Below are 20,185 nucleotides of genomic sequence, written 5' to 3'. Positions count from 1 at the left end.
TGTTGATTTATGCAGTAATTATTGGAGGGAAATTGATTCCAAAGCTGTGCCTTCGACATCGGTTAAGGAGGGGAACCGATTCGAAAGATACTCTTTAGCATCAGTTGTACAACCGATGCCAATGCTCCATACCAAATGCATCTACATCAGTGGCATCTACTAGAACTAGTGCCAAAGAGTAGTTTACAACTGGTCCCATAGGGTGTTATCTATTAGTCCTTGGGTGTAACTCTTCAAATGAGGTTAATATACTACCACCTGTTGAATCAAAAAAAACAAGGGTAACGGGAAGAGGTTGTTCAATAAGAAACAATATTGCATTGCAAAGGCACAAAAGCCGAAAGGGTTTTGAATTAATTGTAAACAAATAGCACATACTGATAAGCTTAGCTGTCCTAATAAGCCGTTGAGTATGCTACTTTACATCAATATGGGGATAACGTCCCCAAGATTAATAAATTTTATTACAACTTCCATTTATGTTTCTTCTTCTTTTTTTATTTTTATACATTTTCTTTTGTCTGAGAGATGGTACTAAGATGATGTTTTGTACTTTGTTTTGTTTTTTTGGCAGATTTCTTCGCTTTCTGAGGTTACTTCAGAGTATGTGTTCATGCGAGACAAAGTCTATAGTACATCATCAACTGAGCAAATCATGTTTTTTTATTCGTTTCTTTTATAAAGACAAAATATGTATTCTTAGATATCGTCCAAGCGGTTATAAATTTGTATTCTTTTTCCATTTTTGAGTTGGCGGAAAAAATCATAATAACAATATTTATAGTTGTATCAAGATTTGCCATTTTTTATGTTATTAAATAAGCAATATATGTTTCTAAAGTATTTCGTTTTTTGGTAAACAATATCACATGATTGTTTAAACAATATCTCAAGTTGTAGTAAACAATATCACACTATCGGTTTGACAGTATCACATGATATTGAAAACAGTATCACACGTTATAAGAAACAATATCGCATGATGTGGATAGCAATATCACACGATTGAATAAACAATATCACAGTGTGTCATTAACAATATTACACAGTGCAATTAACAATATCACCATTTGCCAATAACAATATCACAATAATATGGTATGCCTTTTCCAACCTGTTGATAATGAAGTAGTAGAACCCTTAACAAAGAATATCACACTTCACGTAAAACAATATCACACTTTACCAAAAACAATATCACAGTTATAAATATTATGTTCATACAAGATGTTTAAGGAACAATATCACTACATACATGACACAATATCATTACTGCTCTTAAACAATATCACAAAATACCGGCAGCAATACTAGTTATGCCACCGACATTAGACTACTTATCCTACCAGCATTACATCAATTCCTTTTCAATCAATATATTCTTAGTAGCGATCATTTAAGTTCTTTTCTATATCTCTACCTCTACCCCTATGACTTGCAACTACTTTTGTATCTCTTTTTTGTGTCATGACCTCTTGTCCATCATCATCATCGTCGTGTCCACAAGCAGCTCCTCTATAAATAAACGCAAATAAAACTCAGTTAGTATAATTTAGATCATTCTTTTTAATAGGATAACAACATCAAAAACCCATCTAACAAACACTCCCACTTTTGGTAAGTCCGCAGTCAGTGTAAAACAAGTAACAATTTATGGACATTAATCAATATTGTTATCCCTGTTCAGGCCGAGTGAATGAGACAACATCAGGCTAACAGAAGTGAGCAAACAACATTTATCAATTCAACAATGTCGCTAATGCTACCCTGACTCCCAAAAGAGTATGAGAGGAGCTAAACAACAAACCAAAGTCATTCATAATCTCAGGGAATACTACGCCAACATGAATAATATCGACAAAGCTCACTTCAGGTGCTTTGTTGATTATTCACACATACAGGCAAAACTAATAATGAACGAAGGAAAAAACTAAAATGAAGTGTGAAATAAGCAAAAGATCTACAAGTCTAACTCGAGAAAATTTTACTGGCATGACTGGGTAAATATATGGCTTGATAGTTGAAACAAAACACATCTTAAATGGATGATTTATAGGTAGTGAATAAAAACCAGTCAACAAAAAAATTAAAGATAGGAAGGACAACACATGTACCCTCCATAAAATCCAATTAGATTTCTAGGAAAGGCACTAAATACCGCTGAAAGTACTCATGCACTCCCAACATTGGTGCCAACAATCTCATTTTTCATAGGCTTCCAATCAAGCTTGACATTGTTATACCTCTTGACAACAAGAAGAGCATCATTATTCAGTAGTTCCCTGATACAAGAACTTAACCAGAAAACAACTAATTATGAAAGATGAATGGACCTGTATGAGATTTGAGAGAAACTAGTGATACTATTTAGTTATAGTGATTGAATTAACAAAGAATATTATACTTCACCAATATCACAACCTTTAACAAAGAATATAGCACAACATCAAAACCATAAACAAGAATATCACACTTCCAATTTGTGATTTTAAGAAAGAATATCATAGTAAGAAATAATATCACATTCAATATCACATTACTCAGTTAGTAAACTCTATTTCTGAAACAACTACAACTAAATTCGATGATACTAATTAGTTCAATTTGTCGATATAATCACAAAAAAACGTTTAAAATCATGTATAACTAAGATATTTAGAATTTTAAAATAAGAAAATGAAAGTACCACAAATCATCGACTATCAGTTCGATTTTTTTCATTTAATCCCTATGAAATTCATCGAATTCAACGTATATACAATAATTTCAAACAAAATTAACATTCATAAACAATTTAATACTACATAAGTTCAACTAAAATCGTAGAAATTTTAAAAAAAAAATGAATTTACCTGTACGATTCTGGAGAGAAATCTAGTGATATTATTCAACGTAGTGAACGAATTAATCAAGAAAGTTGAAATGGAGATAAAATTTTATGATTTTAGCAAGATTTTAGAGATTTTATGTGAGATTTTCGTTTGAAATGTTTGACAGTATGTTTGATATGTTTTTTAGAGAGAGAAACTGTCGAATGTTTTTGGTGCTTTAATTTGGGGGTTTTGTTTGTCAATTTCCCTCGCGATATTGTTTTGTATATGGTCTGATATTTAATTCGTTACTCAATCCTCAAATATATAGTAGTTCTCACCGGATCGCGACTCTCTCTCTCTCTCTCTCTCTCTCTCTCTCTCTCTCTCTCTCTCTCTATATATATATATATATATATATATATATATATATATATATATATATATATATATATATATATATATATATATATATATATATATATATATATATATATAACACAAGGTTGAGTAGGATATTGCTACCTCATCAGCAAATCTAATTAATTAGCAAAGCAAATCCAATAAATAATGCTCCTCAACAAATCTGTCACCTAATAATAATAATAATAATAATAATAATAATAATAATATAAATAAAATTCAAGTTATTCTAATTATATATAACAATTAAACTAATCAATATATATATATATATATATATATATATATATATAAGAGGCTTTTTTCACGGAATTCCAGAGACTCCAACTTTAATGAAACACGTTAAATAGATAAATAATAGAGAAATTAAAAAATATTAATGATAAAATTTAAATAAGATAGAGATTACAACAAATATATTAATATGTAAGTTATCCCCCCAAAATTTTATATTTATTTATCAGATATTATTTAAAAAACAAACTCTATCTAATTAATATGATAGAATTACATTTGTAACAAACACCCTTTAACATGCATATAAAAAGCAACAACAAATATGGCTTTCCTTCCCCATTCTATTTTATGTATATTATTATTATTATGTGTTTTTATTTTTATTCTATTGCTCTTGTATAATTTCTTGCATATTAATTATCGCTAATTGTTTTCTGTCGTATTTTCAGGTGCATGAAATTGGACTCGGCGAAACTGGTACAATTAGGAGGGTGTGGTCCCAACAAGCGGGAGTATTCCAGTCCCCAACATCCCAAATTCAAGTCTTAAAATGCCACTTTTGAGGCTGGAGAAACCTATTTTGGGGTTGGAGTTCGTATCTATATCTAATGCCCATTAGGAATTAATTCGGATCAGTGTCTCTCTTACCCATTACTTTTTTGAATAATAGTGACATATTATTAAGTTTATTTTTTCATTTATTTTTGCTTAAATCGTTAAATTAAAGACGGAATAAATAACCTTTACCTCCAGATAACAGAAAAAAATGTTGTCCAAATGGGGATGGTCAAACTGCTAAGAGATTGAACAATATACTGCCGACAGAGATATCGCAAAGCTGAATGAATATTCCATATTACTGATCTTCATCATCAGAATCGTCAAAATTTGAGTCGGACTCATCAGTTCGGGATCCCATAAAAGAATTCATGTAAAATGTGGGCTCAAGCTCCATCTCTTCTAGATCAATACATTCATAACTTACTCGTTGCTTAAACTTCTCATCTGAGCAATTTAAAAGCCAAGAAAGGACTTCTATGTCTATAAAACGCTTGTCACCATCTTTAATGAATCCAATAAATCAAGAGGCCCCAAAATAAAAATAGAATACAAAGTAAAATTATCAGAGAGACACTTTTAAGGTATGCTTTTTTGTAAATTAGATGCTCTCTTCGTTTTAATTACACGTATTTGTTTATTTTTAATTAAAATATCTAAACAAACTAATGAGCATATTCTACTATTATAGTATTATATATATTGACGGCGTTGTGAGGTTTAGATTAACAAGCTTTAGGGAGGCGTAAATTAATTTTAAGAGGGTTGTCCATACTGTATTAGTTAAGCTTTGTGTTGTTTAATATGGATGAATGATACGTGTAATTCTAAATTCGGATGATGCATGCATCTTAATTGTAAACATCTAAATGGATTTCTATCTGACATGCTATTAATGAAGAGAGATTCATTCTAAATTTATATTTGGACCAATTAATGGGAGAGGATATTTTACTTTGTATTGAGGGTAATTCTTTGTTATTTATACGGAGTACCTTATTTGAGTAATTGAAATACAACTTTTGCGTATTATTTAAAATGATATTAAAAGGTTTAAACAATTAGAGGAAGGACAAATTTGAAACCCGTGCAACGCACGGACACAAAATCTAGTTACAAATATATGCGACTTATTATAATTAAATGCCGTCTCAAAACCCCTTTAATAATTCAAGTAAAACCCGTCTCAAACAAACCATCCAAACTAACCCATAACCCTCAGTTTACTCGTGACATACACACCCCAAAACTCGCGTAATAAACCCATGACAAACACCCACATACAACCTGTTTAATATACCCAAACCCGACACAACCACCTCTACTACCGGCCCCACCAAGAGCAACCACTGCCAACAGCCTATCCCCTGTCCAAACACCTACTACAACCACCTCACACGACCACCCTCACACGCCCAAGCAACACCACTCAACAACAACAACAACATACGACACACATCCTTCACACACAGCCACCACAACCAAACTCAGCCACCACCGTGGTCCTCACTGACCCACGGTGGCATCACCAGAAGTACCAACCCACCAAGGTCTCGGGTCAAGTCGGCTTAGTCACGCATTGGTCAGCCCTTGCAACCATACTTTTGACAGCAAACAACGAGGACACACACGACAACGAAAAATGACCACCACACCCCTGAATAACGACTTCAACAACCACCAACGTAAGGACCCACACCACCTCTAATAACCACCATCGTCACCTCTGACACACGGTGGTTCCAGAGGTGTCTTCCTCTTCCACTCATCGCAACGACACCGGTTATGGTGCTCATCTTAAGACGGTCACATACAAACACCAATACTTTCCCTATTTTCGTGTTTTCCAGTCAAACACCGCACGAACCACCGCCTACTGTAAGAATTATCATATTAATTCTCTATTATGTGAACCTAATTACTGACGTCAGTCACTCTAATAGATAATAGCTAAATATGATGTTTCGGGTTTTTAGTCGGAGTAATAGACTAAGTGGATTACGGTTAATGTTTACAGGCCATTAACATATTAGGCCCACTTATCTAATTATGCCCCTCCTGCCACCTATATAATAAAAGCTACACCTGTTTGTGGTTTGAACCTAATTCATATTCATTAAGAGAAACACACAAGAAGAGAATTAGAGAATAAGGAAGGCAGGAGAAGGCAAAAGATTGATGTTTATCTTCTTGTTGATTTCAAAGAATCTCATTATCAGATCTAATGACTACTCCACGTAAGTACTCATCTTTAATTATCACTGCAATCAAGATCCTCTAAATTTATGTTTACATGTGGTATCAGAGCAGGATTGTGATTGCAGTTATAGTTCTGATTAATGTTTCAATTATGTCTTTTGAATGAAATTAATGTTTAATTATGATGTTATTATTTTCATTCATGGTTGATTGTTTACTCGTTTGATTATGATTGTTTCCGCTGCCCTAATTGAATTATTTCAATTCTTATGATGCCCTAATTGAATTATTTCAACTCTTATGATGTCCTAATCGAATTATTTCAATTCGTATGATGTTTGTATTTTATTGTTTATGGTTCTTTATCACACATCTACACTGTTCACCGACAGCACTATTCACGCGCTCTGTTCACGGAGAAAGTTACTGTTCATCAGTTTTGAGTGTCGGATTTTGATGTTATAATAATGTTGTTCGAGTGTAAACGGCGTTCTAAACCAGACTGCATAGCAGGTTTAGCATTTTTAAGCTTAATTTTGACGTCTTCATTGAGTTTCAGGACGTTTTTGGTTAAAAATTATGTTTGTTTTGTAATAGTTCTCGATCGAGCTAATGTTTCACTCGATCGAAGCTCTTAAGCATGAATAAGTACCTTCTCGCATTATAGTTTACGATACCTTATGTTTGATTATGTATGCTCGTGTGATATTTATATTATTAAGTACATAAGTTAATATAATTATCATATTGTTGTCGTAAGGCTACATATTATTTGTGTAAATATATCATTTGATATCGAATGTAAGAGACTTTCGCATTATGACAAGTTGAAATTCACCACAGTGATTTCATCTCGTACGCGATCAAATCTCATAATGGAATCATATTGAACATTCACATTAGGTTGAGGTTCGCCACAGTGGACTCAAATTATGTAGTGAATTTCCGACTAAGCATCTAATAGGGTAAAGTAACTTGTATTAAGGTTTTAACCACAGGTAACCTGACATTAAAGTAAAACACTCATTAAGGAGAGTAAAGTAACTTGTATTAAGGTTTTACCCACAGGTAACCTGACATTAAAGTGAAACAATCATTAAGGAGAGTATACTCTATTATGTAATTAAGCATGTGTAGGTTGTCCACAGATACTATACTTGCCTGGTGAATGTTTATGAGTTACTCATTTAAGTTTCAAGTCTTAGTCATAATTGCTATTGTGTGTTAAACTCAAAGCCTAATGTTTTGAGCATTGTTCATAATGCAGTACCATTGCAAAGCTCTCTCAATAACTGTGTCCAAGCTGTTCCACAACTTGATGGTACTAATTACTCAGAATGGAAAGAGTATCTCGAGTTCTATTTAGGGATCCTTGAACTCGATCAAGTGCTTATGGGTCGGCTCATTTTGAACCACGATGCGAGTAAAGAAGTACTTGAAGAGTATAACTGGTGGAAGAAATCTGATAGTCTTTGCCTAAAGTTTTTGCGTCTTACCACTGCACCAAAAATTAAGTCCTCCATTTCGGAGACAGGTTGTAACACAGCCAGTAAGTACATGGAAATCATTAAGGAACGCTTTCAGACTACCGATAAAGCGGTAGCTGGAAGGCTTATGTCTGAACTTACCACTGCTAAGTATAATGAGAGTGTAACCACCATGCAGCAAAGCATGTGTTACACATGACGAATCTGGGACTAAGTTGGTAAACCGGGCATGAAAGTTGAGGATCCGTTCCTCGCCCAGATTTATCATCAACTCTTTGCCTCGATAAGTTTGATGCTTTCCATCTTCATTACAACACCGTTAAGGAAATTTTGAGTGTTAATGAATTAACCAATAAACTGGTTGAAGCGCAAGAATCAAACAGAAAGATGAGGTGATGCCTCAAGTAAGAAATCTTGGCTTATCCCGGGCACATCATGTGCATCATGTAAGCGGAAATCTAAGGGTAAGTTTGGAAACAGAAAGGGAATGAAGTCCGGCCCTTCGATAAGTCATGTCTGGATCGGCATAAAGAAGGATATCAAGAAGCGGGAAAGTTATTTTTTCTGTAAGAAACCTGGGCACTTTCAGAATGACTGCATAAAGCGTAAGAATTGGTTCGAAAAGAAGGGTAAGCCTTTGGCTTTAGTATGTTTCGAATCAAATTATGTTGAAGTTCCTTCTAATACATGGTGGCTAGATTCAGGCTCTAATGTACATGTTTCGAATTTCTTGCAAGGATTCCTTACGACAAGAACCATAAATCCAAATGAGGCCTCCTTATACATAGGGAATAAAGATAAAGCCTCCGTAGAAGCCATTGGAAGGTTTAGCTTGGAATTAAGCACTAGATTTAAGTTGAAGTTGGAGGATACCCTTTATGTTCCCTCCTTCGGACGCAATTTAATTTCAGTTTCTAAGTTAGATAATGATGGTTTTAAATTAAGTTTTGGACAAGGTTGTTTCAGTATGTTTCGAGACAATATTTTTGTTGGTTCTGGAATTTTGGAAAACGGATTGTATCGAATTTATTTAGATAAATTGTTTTCAGAATCTCTTTGTGTTTCTCATAATGTTTCCCTGCATAATAATGCTAGTTCGAAACGTGGAAGGTCTAATGAAAGTTCCTCCTTCTTGTGGCATAAACGTTTGGCCCATATTTCAAGAGAAAGAATGAGCATATTGGTTAAAGACAATATACTACCTTCTCTTGATTTTACAGATTTTGGGACGTATGTGGAATGCATTAAGGGTAAGCAAACCAAACACACCAAGAAAGGGTCCACAAGAAGCACTGCTCTTTTAAAAATCATACATACAGACATATGTGGTCCATTTGATGTTCCCTCCATGAGCGGAGAGAAATATTTCATCACCTTTATTGATGATTATTCACGTTATTGTTATCTTTACCTTTTGCATGAAAAATCTCAATCAGTAAACGCTTTAGAAGTTTACATTAAGGAGGTGGAAAGGCAATTGGGAAAGAAAGTGAAAATCGTAAGGTCAGATAGGGGTGGTGAATATTATGGCAAATATGATGAATCAGGACAACATCCTGGTCCTTTTGCAAAACTCCTTGAAAGTTTGGGTATTGTCCCTCAGTACACAACTCCTGGTTCTCCTTGGATGAATGGTGTTGCTGAGAGGCGTAATCGAACCCTATTAGAGGCTGTGAGGACAATGATGAATAATACCAATCTACCCATGAAGTTGTGGATGCATGCCCTTATGACTACTGTGTATGTTGGAAATCAGGTTCCCAGTAAAGCAGTTTCAAAGACACCATTTGAACTGTGGAAAGGATGGAAACCAAGTCTTCAACACTTACATGTATGGGGATGCCCAGCAGAGGCACGCATTTATAATCCACATGAAAGGAAGCTTGATCCTAGAACCATTAGTGGCTTCTTTATCGGCTATCCAGAAAAGTCCAAAGGGTATAGGTTTTACTGTCCTACACACAAGACAAGAATTGTTGAAACCGGAAATGCCAAATTCCTTGAGAATGGCGAAGTTAGTAGGAGTGATCAGGTAAGGGATGTCGTCGTCAATGAGGTTAGGGTGGCAATTCCAGTTCCTTTGCCCCCAATTTCTATTGAGGAAGTTCCACATAATGATAATGTTGACTCAGTCAATATTGTGGAACCTAATGTTGATGATCCTCCACTTCCGAATGATAACATCGCCACTGAGGTTGTTGATACAGGACCTGAAATAACATTAAGAAGGTCCACAAGACCTAGAAGGCCAGCTATTTCAGATGACTATGAAGTATATCAATGTGAATTTGACATTAGTGTGGATAATGATCCGGTTACGTTTTCACAAGCTATGAATAGTGATGATTCCGATAAATGGATTAATGCTATGAAAGAAGAGATGGAGTCTATGGCTAAGAATGAGGTCTGGGAGTTGGTCAATTTACCAGTAGGTCATAAGGCTATCGGCTGCAAGTGGCTCTTTAAGACCAAGCGCGACTCCTTAGGTAACATTGAACGACATAAAGCCAGACTGGTAGCTAAAGGCTTTAATCAGAAAGAAGGCATTGATTATAATGAAACCTTCTCTCCAGTTTCTAAGAAGGATTCTTTACGGATCATTTTAGCTTTAGTAGCTCATTTTGACTTAGAGCTACATCAAATGGATGTGAAAACGGCATACTTGAATGGGAGTTTGGAAGAAGAAGTCTATATGGCTCAGCCAGAAGGCTTCATTATTGATGACAAAGAGGACAAAGTCTGTATATTAAAGAAGTCCATTTATGGGCTTAAGCAAGCTTCTCGGCAATGGTATATTAAGTTCCATAATACCATCACCTCCTTTGGGTTTCAAGAAAACATTGTTGATCAGTGTATATACCTGAAGATCAGTGGGAGTAAGTTTGCATTTTTGGTCTTATATGTCGATGATATACTCATCGCAAGCAGTGATTTGGGACTATTACATCAAACTAAAGATTTCCTATCAAGCAATTTTGAGATGAAAGATATGGGAGAGGCGTCCTATGTGATCGGGGTGGAAATATCTCGAGACAGATCACAAAGGACATTAGGGTTGTCTCAGAAAGCCTATATCATGAAGGTCTTAGAAAGATTTAACATGGTAAAATGTAATCCCAATGATGTTCCTATTCAGAAAGGGGATAAGTTCAGCTTAAGTATGTGTCCTAAGACTGAACTAGAACGAAATGCCATGAAAAACTTTCCTTATGCATCTCTAGTTAGAAGCTTAATGTATGCGCAGTGTCCAGTACAAGACCCGACATAAGTTTTGCAAAGTGGGTACGTTGGGTCGATATCGGTCCAATCCTCGGAATGGGTCATTGGAGTGCGGCTAAGAAAGTTTTAAGGTACTTAAAGGGAACAAGGGACAAAATGCTCACTTATAGACATACTGATCAGCTTGAGATTATTGGATATGCTGACTCATATTTTGGAGGATGTGTGGACTCAAGGAAAAGCACCTTTGGTTATGTGTTTGCTTTAGCTGGGGGGCAATCTCCTGGAAGAGTGCTAAACAGACAATTATTGCCTCATCCACTATGGAAGCTGAATTTGTAGCGTGCCTTGAGGCTACTATTCAAGCTTTATGGTTGCGGAACTTTCTTTCAGGGATTAGCATTATGAATTCTGTTGCAAGGCCGCTGAAAATTTACCGTGATAATGCATGCATTGTCTTCTTTTCGAAGAATGATAGGTATTCTAAAGGTATAAAACACATGGAAATGAAATACCTATCAGTTAAGGAGGAAGTTCGGAAAAACACTGTGTCAATTGAGCACATCACGACTAGTGCCAATATAGCAGATCCTTTAACTAAGGGGTTACCTCCAAAGACATTTTTAAAGCATGCTACTGATATGGGTCTGAAGGATAATCATTAAGGCTTTTCGTTTGTGTTTGGATCATGCTAGTGTTTTGTAATGATGACACTTATGTTTTGATTAATAAACTTATGTTTTCTTATGATGATGGTTTCCGAACGATTTTCTGTATCGTATTATTGTAATTGTATACATTATTATTGCACGATTAACTGAATCAGTCCTTTTCCTCAAGGACATTATCGGGGATTATGTTTGCTCCTTGTACAGACTGATTATTCTAAATGATTGGTCCGTAGTACATGGAAGGACCACTTCTCTGGTATAGTAGTGTTTCCGCCATGAGTCAACCAGTTATTCGGAATGATCAGGATAATTAAGATAAACCCATTATGTATTCATTTAGTTTTTCGCGCGACTTATGACTGTTTGTTTGCACGTGACATTATGTTTAGGTCGATAATATGGTCCAAGTGGGAGAATGTAAGAATTATCATATTAATTCTCTATTATGTGGACCTAATTATCGACGTCGATCACTCTAATAGATAATAGCTAAATATGATGTTTCGGGTTTTTAGTCGGAGTAATAGACTAAGTGGATTACGGTTAATGTTTACAGGCCATTAACATATTAGGCCCACTTATCTAATTATGCCCCTCCTGCCACCTATATAATAAAAGCTACACCTGTTTGTGGTTTGAACCTAATTTATATTCATTAAGAGAAACACACAAGAAGAGAATTAGAGAATAAGGAAGGCAGGAGAAGGCAAAAGATTGAAGTTTATCTTCTTGTTGATTTCAAGGAATCTCCTTATCAGATCTAATGACTACTCCACGTAAGTACTCATCTTTAATTATCACTGCAATCAAGATCCTCTAAATTTATGTTTATACCTACAACCACCCAACACTGACGACCCACCACTAGCAACCCAGCCAACCCAAGTCGTGGTCTAATCGAGTCACGGTGGGAGTCTAAAGTCCTAGCCATACACGGTTTAATCCAACCAATACCCAACAACAACCGAACACGCGACAACTCCTACAACCACCCCACAAGCCACCACCTTTAACCACCCTACCGCATTCCCGGCGGCCGACCAACCACCTCGAGCCCACCTGCCCAGGTCCAAGTCCGGTCAAGTCACAAACAAAGGGTAAAACTCATGTTCCACGTATGCAACCACCACCCATATGCCCGCCTGAAACGCCCCTTTCCCGAGGTCCCTGGTGGTCAACGGTGGGTCCTGGTCACTCCCTGGTGGTCCATGGCCAAGGTCCTAGTCTTAGCAAGTCAAATGGTGGTCTAGGTTACGAGTTATAACCAAGCAAAGGTGTATACATGAGACGGTCTTAGAACATTACCTTGAGACGATGATAATTAAGATGAATCTCTTCTTTTCTCCCTTGTAGATCTCCCTCTCTCTCTCTCTTTATGTGAGTTATTTGATTTTATGAGGCAATACAACTAGGGTAAGGTCCTCTTTTCTGTATTTATAATGGTAGGTCGAGCTATAAGAAAACAATTAGAAAAGTTACTAATTAACAATATGTATTCTATTATTATTATTATTATTATTATTATTATTATTATTATTATTATTATTATTATTATTATTATTATTATTATTATTATTATTATTATTATTATTATTGCTATTACTATTATTAGTACTATTAATCCAATTCCCGTCTTGCTTTATTATTTTATTATTTAATTACCGTCTTATATACAATTATTAATTATAACGCCTTTAATTAACTATTCAAATCACGTAAATTAGTTATATGAACTCCATTAAATTACGGGGTATTACAGTCTTCCACCCACGTAAAATGAACTCCGTCCCGAAGTTCACCCAAAATACTACACAAGCCTCAACTACTATTAACACATCTGGGCGTCACTCAGCTCATTACCACCTAAACACAATCAACCATTTCATTAATTATCAATTATATCAACTTATAAATCACAAAATAACTCCAAATACGAAGTGTCACAATTATATTGCGAACACTTGTATTATTGAGACTGACTTTTAATGTTTTCAAAATCTATGGTGATCCATATGATATTTCCGGTCATATTTTCGCTTAGCCTAGTCATTTTTGGACATAGTTGTTGGATCTAGTTGATTTGTATAGTTTTAAAATTTGGTTTTTTATTTTGCGACTTATATTTATAATTCTCTAACGTTTAAACTTAATTATCGTATTTGCTTTCTTAATTATTGTCTCATACACATTTCATCGGGAAACCTAGATATGTAACACTCCCATTAGCTAGGAAGGCCTTCCTAAAGGCTTCCTAATTAATGAGGGTGTTACAATAAGGCAAGGAAATTAGAATAACTATAGGAAAGTCGAATTTAGGAAAGAGTGCTATGGTTTTCTATTTGCTTTAGGCGTGTGGAAGCTGGCCTTAGGTCTGGTTTATTAGGACTATAAATAGGGTCTTTGTATTGTTATTTTTCATCATTCAAGTTATAATAAAATCTCAACTTTTGCCTTGTAAATTGTTATCTCGGTTCGATGCGTTTTCGATCCAAGACTTGTTATAGTTTGACGTGATTAGGCTTTAACTCGATCAAGGAGCAATAGATCTTGCAAATTTGGTCACCATTATTCAAGTTACAGGTCTAACTTGAGCAAATATCCCTTTGTTCTCGTTTTAGTTCATTTTTTGGTTCGTTGAGAGCTGTTGCGATTAGCAACGTTCTTGTTGTTGTTCGTTGCGTTTTTATTGTTTGTTATTCACGTTAATTTAACACCCTTGTTATCTTGGTTCGTTTATAATAAAATTCACATAAAAACTACCCTAATTTTATTATTGAATCAGGGGTGTAACTCCAAGTGCACCTTTGATTTCGTTCTTGCTTCCACGATAACTAAAGTTTGTTAACTTTCGTATCAACTCCTACCAAACTAATCGTAGCACACTGCATCATAAAGACAACACAACAACAATTGAATTGAATCCAGAGGCGTGCTACCATGGGGTAGCAGCCGCTACCCCAAACCCCAAAAATTTGGCTAAGAAGATGAAATTTTGCTATTCCATATATCGCTGATATTTGTCAAAGAATAAGTAAATAATACGTTTCTAAGGTAGCATTAGAATGTACATGGTCTAGTGGTAAAGTATAATTACATCTCTCAGGGTATGCGGGTTTGACTCCTACAATAAGCAATTTTTTTCACGTGTTGAGTTGTATATTGATAAGATTAGTAATCAATTCCTTGCCTTATTTCATTATACGTCATATGAATATATAGTACATATCGTGCTAGGGCTACAACTTAATACGACTCAATACGGGCCTTGGACTAGGCCATACAATATTGCCCTATTCTACTCTATTACCCCCCCTCAAGTCGGAGCATACGGATTTAGTATGCCCAACTTGCTAACAAGAGACACAAACTGTGAAGTACCAAGAGCTTTAGTGAGAACGTCAGCTAATTGAACTTTGGTAGAGACAAACGAGGGGGCAATGAGACCAGACTGGATGGCATCCCGTACATAATGACAATCAATCTCGATATGTTTGGTACGCTCATGAAATACCGGATTCTGAGCAATATGCAGGGCGGACTTGCTATCACTAAATACCGAAACAGGAGATGGGTGAGAAACCCCCAAATCAGATAACAAGCCTTTAAGCCACGTAATTTCACATGTGAGAGCCCGTAGTGCACGATATTCAGCCTCTGCGGACGACAACGAAACCGTGGGTTGTTTCTTTGTTTTCCAGGAGACCGGAGACGAGCCCAAAAATACCAACCAATCCGTGACAGGGCGACGATTAAGCGGACACTTAGCCCAGTCGGAATCACACCATCCCGTGAGCTGTAGGTCGGATGCAGTAGGAAGAAATATCCCTTGCCCGGGCGTTCCTTTCATGTAACGAAGAACACGGAGTGCAGCACCGCCAATGGTCTTGTTGAGGAACGCTCATAAACTGCGACAGTACATGTACAACATAGGATATATCGGGCCTTGTGACGGCGAGATAAACAAGACGCCCAACGAGACGCCTATAGGATTCCGGAGTACCAAGAGGAGGGCTATCAGAGCGACCCACCTGATGGTGCTGCTCCATAGGCGTGGATGCAAGGCTTACAGCCAAGAAGACCCGCCTCCGAGATAATATCTAAAGCATATTTCCGCCCGACATAGGAAAATGCCGGTGGAATTACGAGCCACTTCGAGGCCGAGAAAATACTTCACTCACCCGGATCTTTGATATGAAAACATTTATTGAGATATGCCTTAAATTCGCCTAGGGCTGATAGATCATTCACGGAGATAATGAGATCATCCACATACACCAATACATTCAAATGGACGGACTCGCGAACATAAGTAAACAACGAATAGTCATAATAGCTGTGATTAAAACCATACCGTTTAAGTGCGTGCCCAAGCTTTGCAAACCAAAGACCGGGGAGCTTGCTTAAGCCCATAAAGAGATTTCTTCAAACGACGACTTGCCCGGAGAGGATGACGTGAACCCGGTAGTAATTTCATGTATACTTCTTCTTCCAAGTCACCGTGAAGAAAAGCATTATGAACATCCATCTGATGGAGGTGCCATTTCTTTGCCGAGGCCACAGACAAGAAGGTGCGAACCGTTGTCATTTTAGCGACAGGAGCGAAAGTTTCATCGTAGTCCACCCCCTCGGTTTGGTGATTCCCAAAAACAACTAAACGGGCCTTTAATCGCTCAATGGAGGAATCAGATTTGTATTTGATTTTGTATAGCCACTTACTACCGAGAGCTTTCTTACCCGGAGGGAGTTCGGCCATTTCCCACGTATCATTAGCAATAAGAGCTTGCATCTCGGCAGATAGCATCTCGCCACCAGATGCTTTGCGGCCTCTTTGAAAGATCGAGGCTCGGTGTGACTTAACAAGGCTGCCATATAGGAACGATGTGGGGGCGAAAATTTATTACAAGATAAATAATTTACTAGAGGATAAGAGGTACCTGAAGGGGACGAAGAGACATGGACATTCGAGGCACGAGATGGATCATCATCGTCGGAGAACTCGATCACATAGTCCCGAAGAGACCTGGTCGGTATCCTCACACGCGCCCACGGCCTAAGGCAGCGAGGGGTGGCGGCAGTGTAGCAATGGGATGATCGGGCGCGACTTTCTCGGTGGTTCCAGCGCAGCAGATTTCAGCGGCTCGGGAATTGGAGCATCCGAATTCGCGTATCATTGAGAGAATCGTAAATCTCATCCCATATTATACATGGTTCATGGGTGTATGTGAATTAATGATATCCTGGGTGGAGTCAACATCATGGGTAGGCATTTGGAAAGGGAATTGTGTCTCATAAAATTTAACATCCCGGGACACGAAGAATTCTCGCCTGTCAAGATCGTATAAATACCACCCTTTTTGACCCGCAAGATAGCCCATAAAAACACATTTCCTACTCCGACTAGCAAACTTGTCTCCCTTGGACCGTTGATTATGGGCATAACAAAGGGACCCAAAAACCTTTAATATATCAAAATTGGGAGATTTATTAAATAAAATGTCATAGGGTGTTAACCCGTCTAACGATCGAGAGGGTGTGCGGTTTATGACAAAGGCCGCAGACTAGAGCACACTCACCCCAAAATTGTATAGGTATACCCGCTTTGAAATCGTAAGGCTCGTGCGACATTTAAAATATGTTGATGTTTGCGCTCAACTCGCCCATTCTGTTGAGGGGTACCCACACACGAGGACTGAAATAAAATCCCATTTGTGGCAAAATATGGTTTTAATGGGTGAAACTCGGTACCATTATCACTCCTCACAATTTTAATGTCACCGAGAACCTGTCTTTTTATCATTGCAATAAATAGGAGAAATTTAGTGGGTACGTCGGTTTCGCATTTAACAAATAAATCCATACGCCCCTCGAAAAATCGTCCACTAAAGTCAAAAATATCGAGCACCGACATGGAGGGTGTATCATAGGGACCCCATAAATCGCAATGAATGAGCTCAAAAGCACGGGCACTTCTATTATTGCTTAAAGGAAAGCTACTACGAATATGTTTAGCTCGGTGACAAACCTCACACGGCTTTGACAAATTTTGTTTGCTAGTACGTAAGAAAGGAAGCAATTTAACAACATTTCTCGACGGATGACCCAGCCTCGTGTGCCATAAGCTCAAGGATGACTCGCCCGTGACCTTGTTTATTTGTCCATCGCCGTCCGCAAGTAATACTGAGTCCATCGTGCCTCTCACCCATGCCAATCGTCGCCTTCAGAATCTTGGTCCGTATGATACAAGTGGTAGCATTAGTAATAAACTCACAATTTAATGAGTCACATAATTGGGATGCTGAAATCAAGTTACACTTCAGTTGAGGGACAAATAATACGGAATCCAAATATAAATTACAAGTCAGCACCACACGACCCAATTGTGACGCGGAAACGGTCGACCCATCGGGTAAACCCACGACTTTACTGGATATGTTTTGCACATTAGTTAATAACGCAAAATTGCCCGTCACATGATAAGAGCAGCCCGTATCAAGTAACCACTTACCGGAATGAGTGTGAGTAGGAGTACCATATACTGTTATGCGAGAAGCGGAAGCATTTGGTGTAGACTCACCGGTAGCAGGAGGTGCGGTATTAACATTATTTGCAGCCGAATTACTTCCACCCTCACCCCTGCCATTACCCTCATCCCGAGGACGAGAGGAGCCACTCCTCCCCCCACCACGGCCACGGCCAGCCTTGTTACCGCGAGAACCCGGAGGTTTTATTCCCTTCAATTCATACCACCATTCGGGAATTTCATCTAGTAGGTCGAAACACATGCTTCGGTCATGCCCTTTTCGATTACAATTGCTGCACCGAAGTTGTTGTCGTTCGGTCCGAGTCAGTTGAGAGGGGTCTTTAGGCGGCTGACGGGAATCGAACCGTGGTTTCACATTGAAAGTAGAAACATCAGTAGAAGTATCATTTGTGCGATCAATTCCCCGAACCCGTTCCTCTTGGGAAATCATATTAAATGCCCGAGCAACGGAGGGCAAAGGCACCTGGGATAAAATCACAGAGCGCAAGGACGAGTACGGGGTCGGGAGAAGACCAAGGAGAAACTGGTGGAGACGGTCGGAGGCACGACGAGCCGCATATTGCGTCCCACTAGTACACTTATCACAACAGTCACATGAAATAATTGGTTCATGGGAATCTAATTCATCCCATAATTGACAAAGCTTACCATAGTAAACAGCTACCGACATGTCCTCTGTTTGACGGCAATCGCGAAGTGCGGATTTCAGCTGCTGAATGCGGGACCCATCAACAACGCCAAATCGATCGTGAAGATCATCCCACATGCGTTTGGCATTCTTGTATTTTGGAAGGAGTGCACGGACTTCGGTGGTGATCGTATGCGACAGCCACGAAACAAGCATAGAATGTATTGTTTCCCAATCATCCACCGTACATGGAGGCTTGGGCTCGGTAAGGGTACCATTAACAAAGACAAACTTTCGACGGGACTTGAGCGCGACACTGACATCGTGCGCCCAATCGTCAAAATTGGTTAGGGTAAGACGGGTCGGAGTGATAGAATCCTCTGGTCGGTCTTGAGGACCGAGGAAGTATGGGGAGGAAGCATCGATTTTAGAACTCCCTTCGCCGTTGGTCATGGCGGCTAGGGTTGAATATCGTAGGATTTTTATTTTGTGATTTTTGAAGACACTGATACCATGATAAGATTAGTAATCAATTCCTTGCCTTATTTCATTATACGTCATATGAATATATAGTACATATCGTGCTAGGGCTACAACTTAATACGACTCAATACGGGCCTTGGACTAGGCCATACAATATTGCCCTATTCTACTCTATTATATATTGCTTGGATATGGTACCCACATTATCTATTACATATTGTATCATTTTTTTTTAATTAGTTACGTTTGATGGTCATACGAATTGTTTACCTATGATTTGAGGCACCGTCATTCCCGTCAACAACAACTACGTCAATTATCCCGAAAATATTTTTTTCGTATTTTCAAATTGAAAGCGTAGTTCTTATTGACAATAAAAAAAAACATGAATTGTTTATAAAAAAATTCTATATTGTTATTGTGTTCACGACTTCATGTTATTCTCGCTATCCCAAATTTTCAATCGTGACTCCGCATCTGATTGAATCATATTTTGCGTGTATTATATTACATCCACGCTGTACATCAAATGAAAAGTAAAGTGGTGATGTAGTGTAATTATGGTAAAATTTTTGGTATAAAGGTATGATTATTGGTCAGAGCATTGACGTTACTTTAATGTGTTACGTGACTTTTAACTTTATTATTATATTATAAAGGTATGATTATTGAGACTTAATAAAGTTTTAAAAACTTTGTTGCATCAGTTTTTCATTAACTTTTACTCCCTCCATTTTTTTTATATATGACGTTTTGCATTTACGAGATAAGCCTTTGACTTTAATATTTACAAAAATATATTTGTTCAAAAAATATAAAAATGGTACCATTAAATTCCTTACGAAAAACTCTTTCCTATGAGTATACATATCATAATATTTAGTCTTATATTTTAAGAGATATTGAAGTGAGAAGGGAGTGTCTTGAAA

The 20,185-nt window shown here is 37.4% G+C and overlaps 1 protein-coding gene across 1 annotated transcript; it reads left to right on the top strand.

Annotated features, from left to right (window-relative positions):
- Positions 1–6,694: 6,694 nt before the first annotated feature.
- LOC141632270 (uncharacterized) lies at positions 6,695–7,913 on the top strand. Its single transcript, XM_074444830.1, has 2 exons — positions 6,695–6,740; positions 7,495–7,913. Exons 1-2 carry the CDS (start codon positions 6,695–6,697, stop codon positions 7,911–7,913), a joined length of 465 nt encoding a protein of 154 aa, XP_074300931.1.
- Positions 7,914–20,185: the final 12,272 nt, after the last annotated feature.

This window comes from Silene latifolia, chromosome Y (assembly GCF_048544455.1).
Source record: "Silene latifolia isolate original U9 population chromosome Y, ASM4854445v1, whole genome shotgun sequence".
In the NCBI taxonomy this organism is placed as follows: Eukaryota; Viridiplantae; Streptophyta; class Magnoliopsida; order Caryophyllales; family Caryophyllaceae; genus Silene; species Silene latifolia.
The sequence above is the reverse complement of the archived record's forward strand: the minus strand, read 5'-3'. Positions and strand labels throughout refer to the sequence as shown.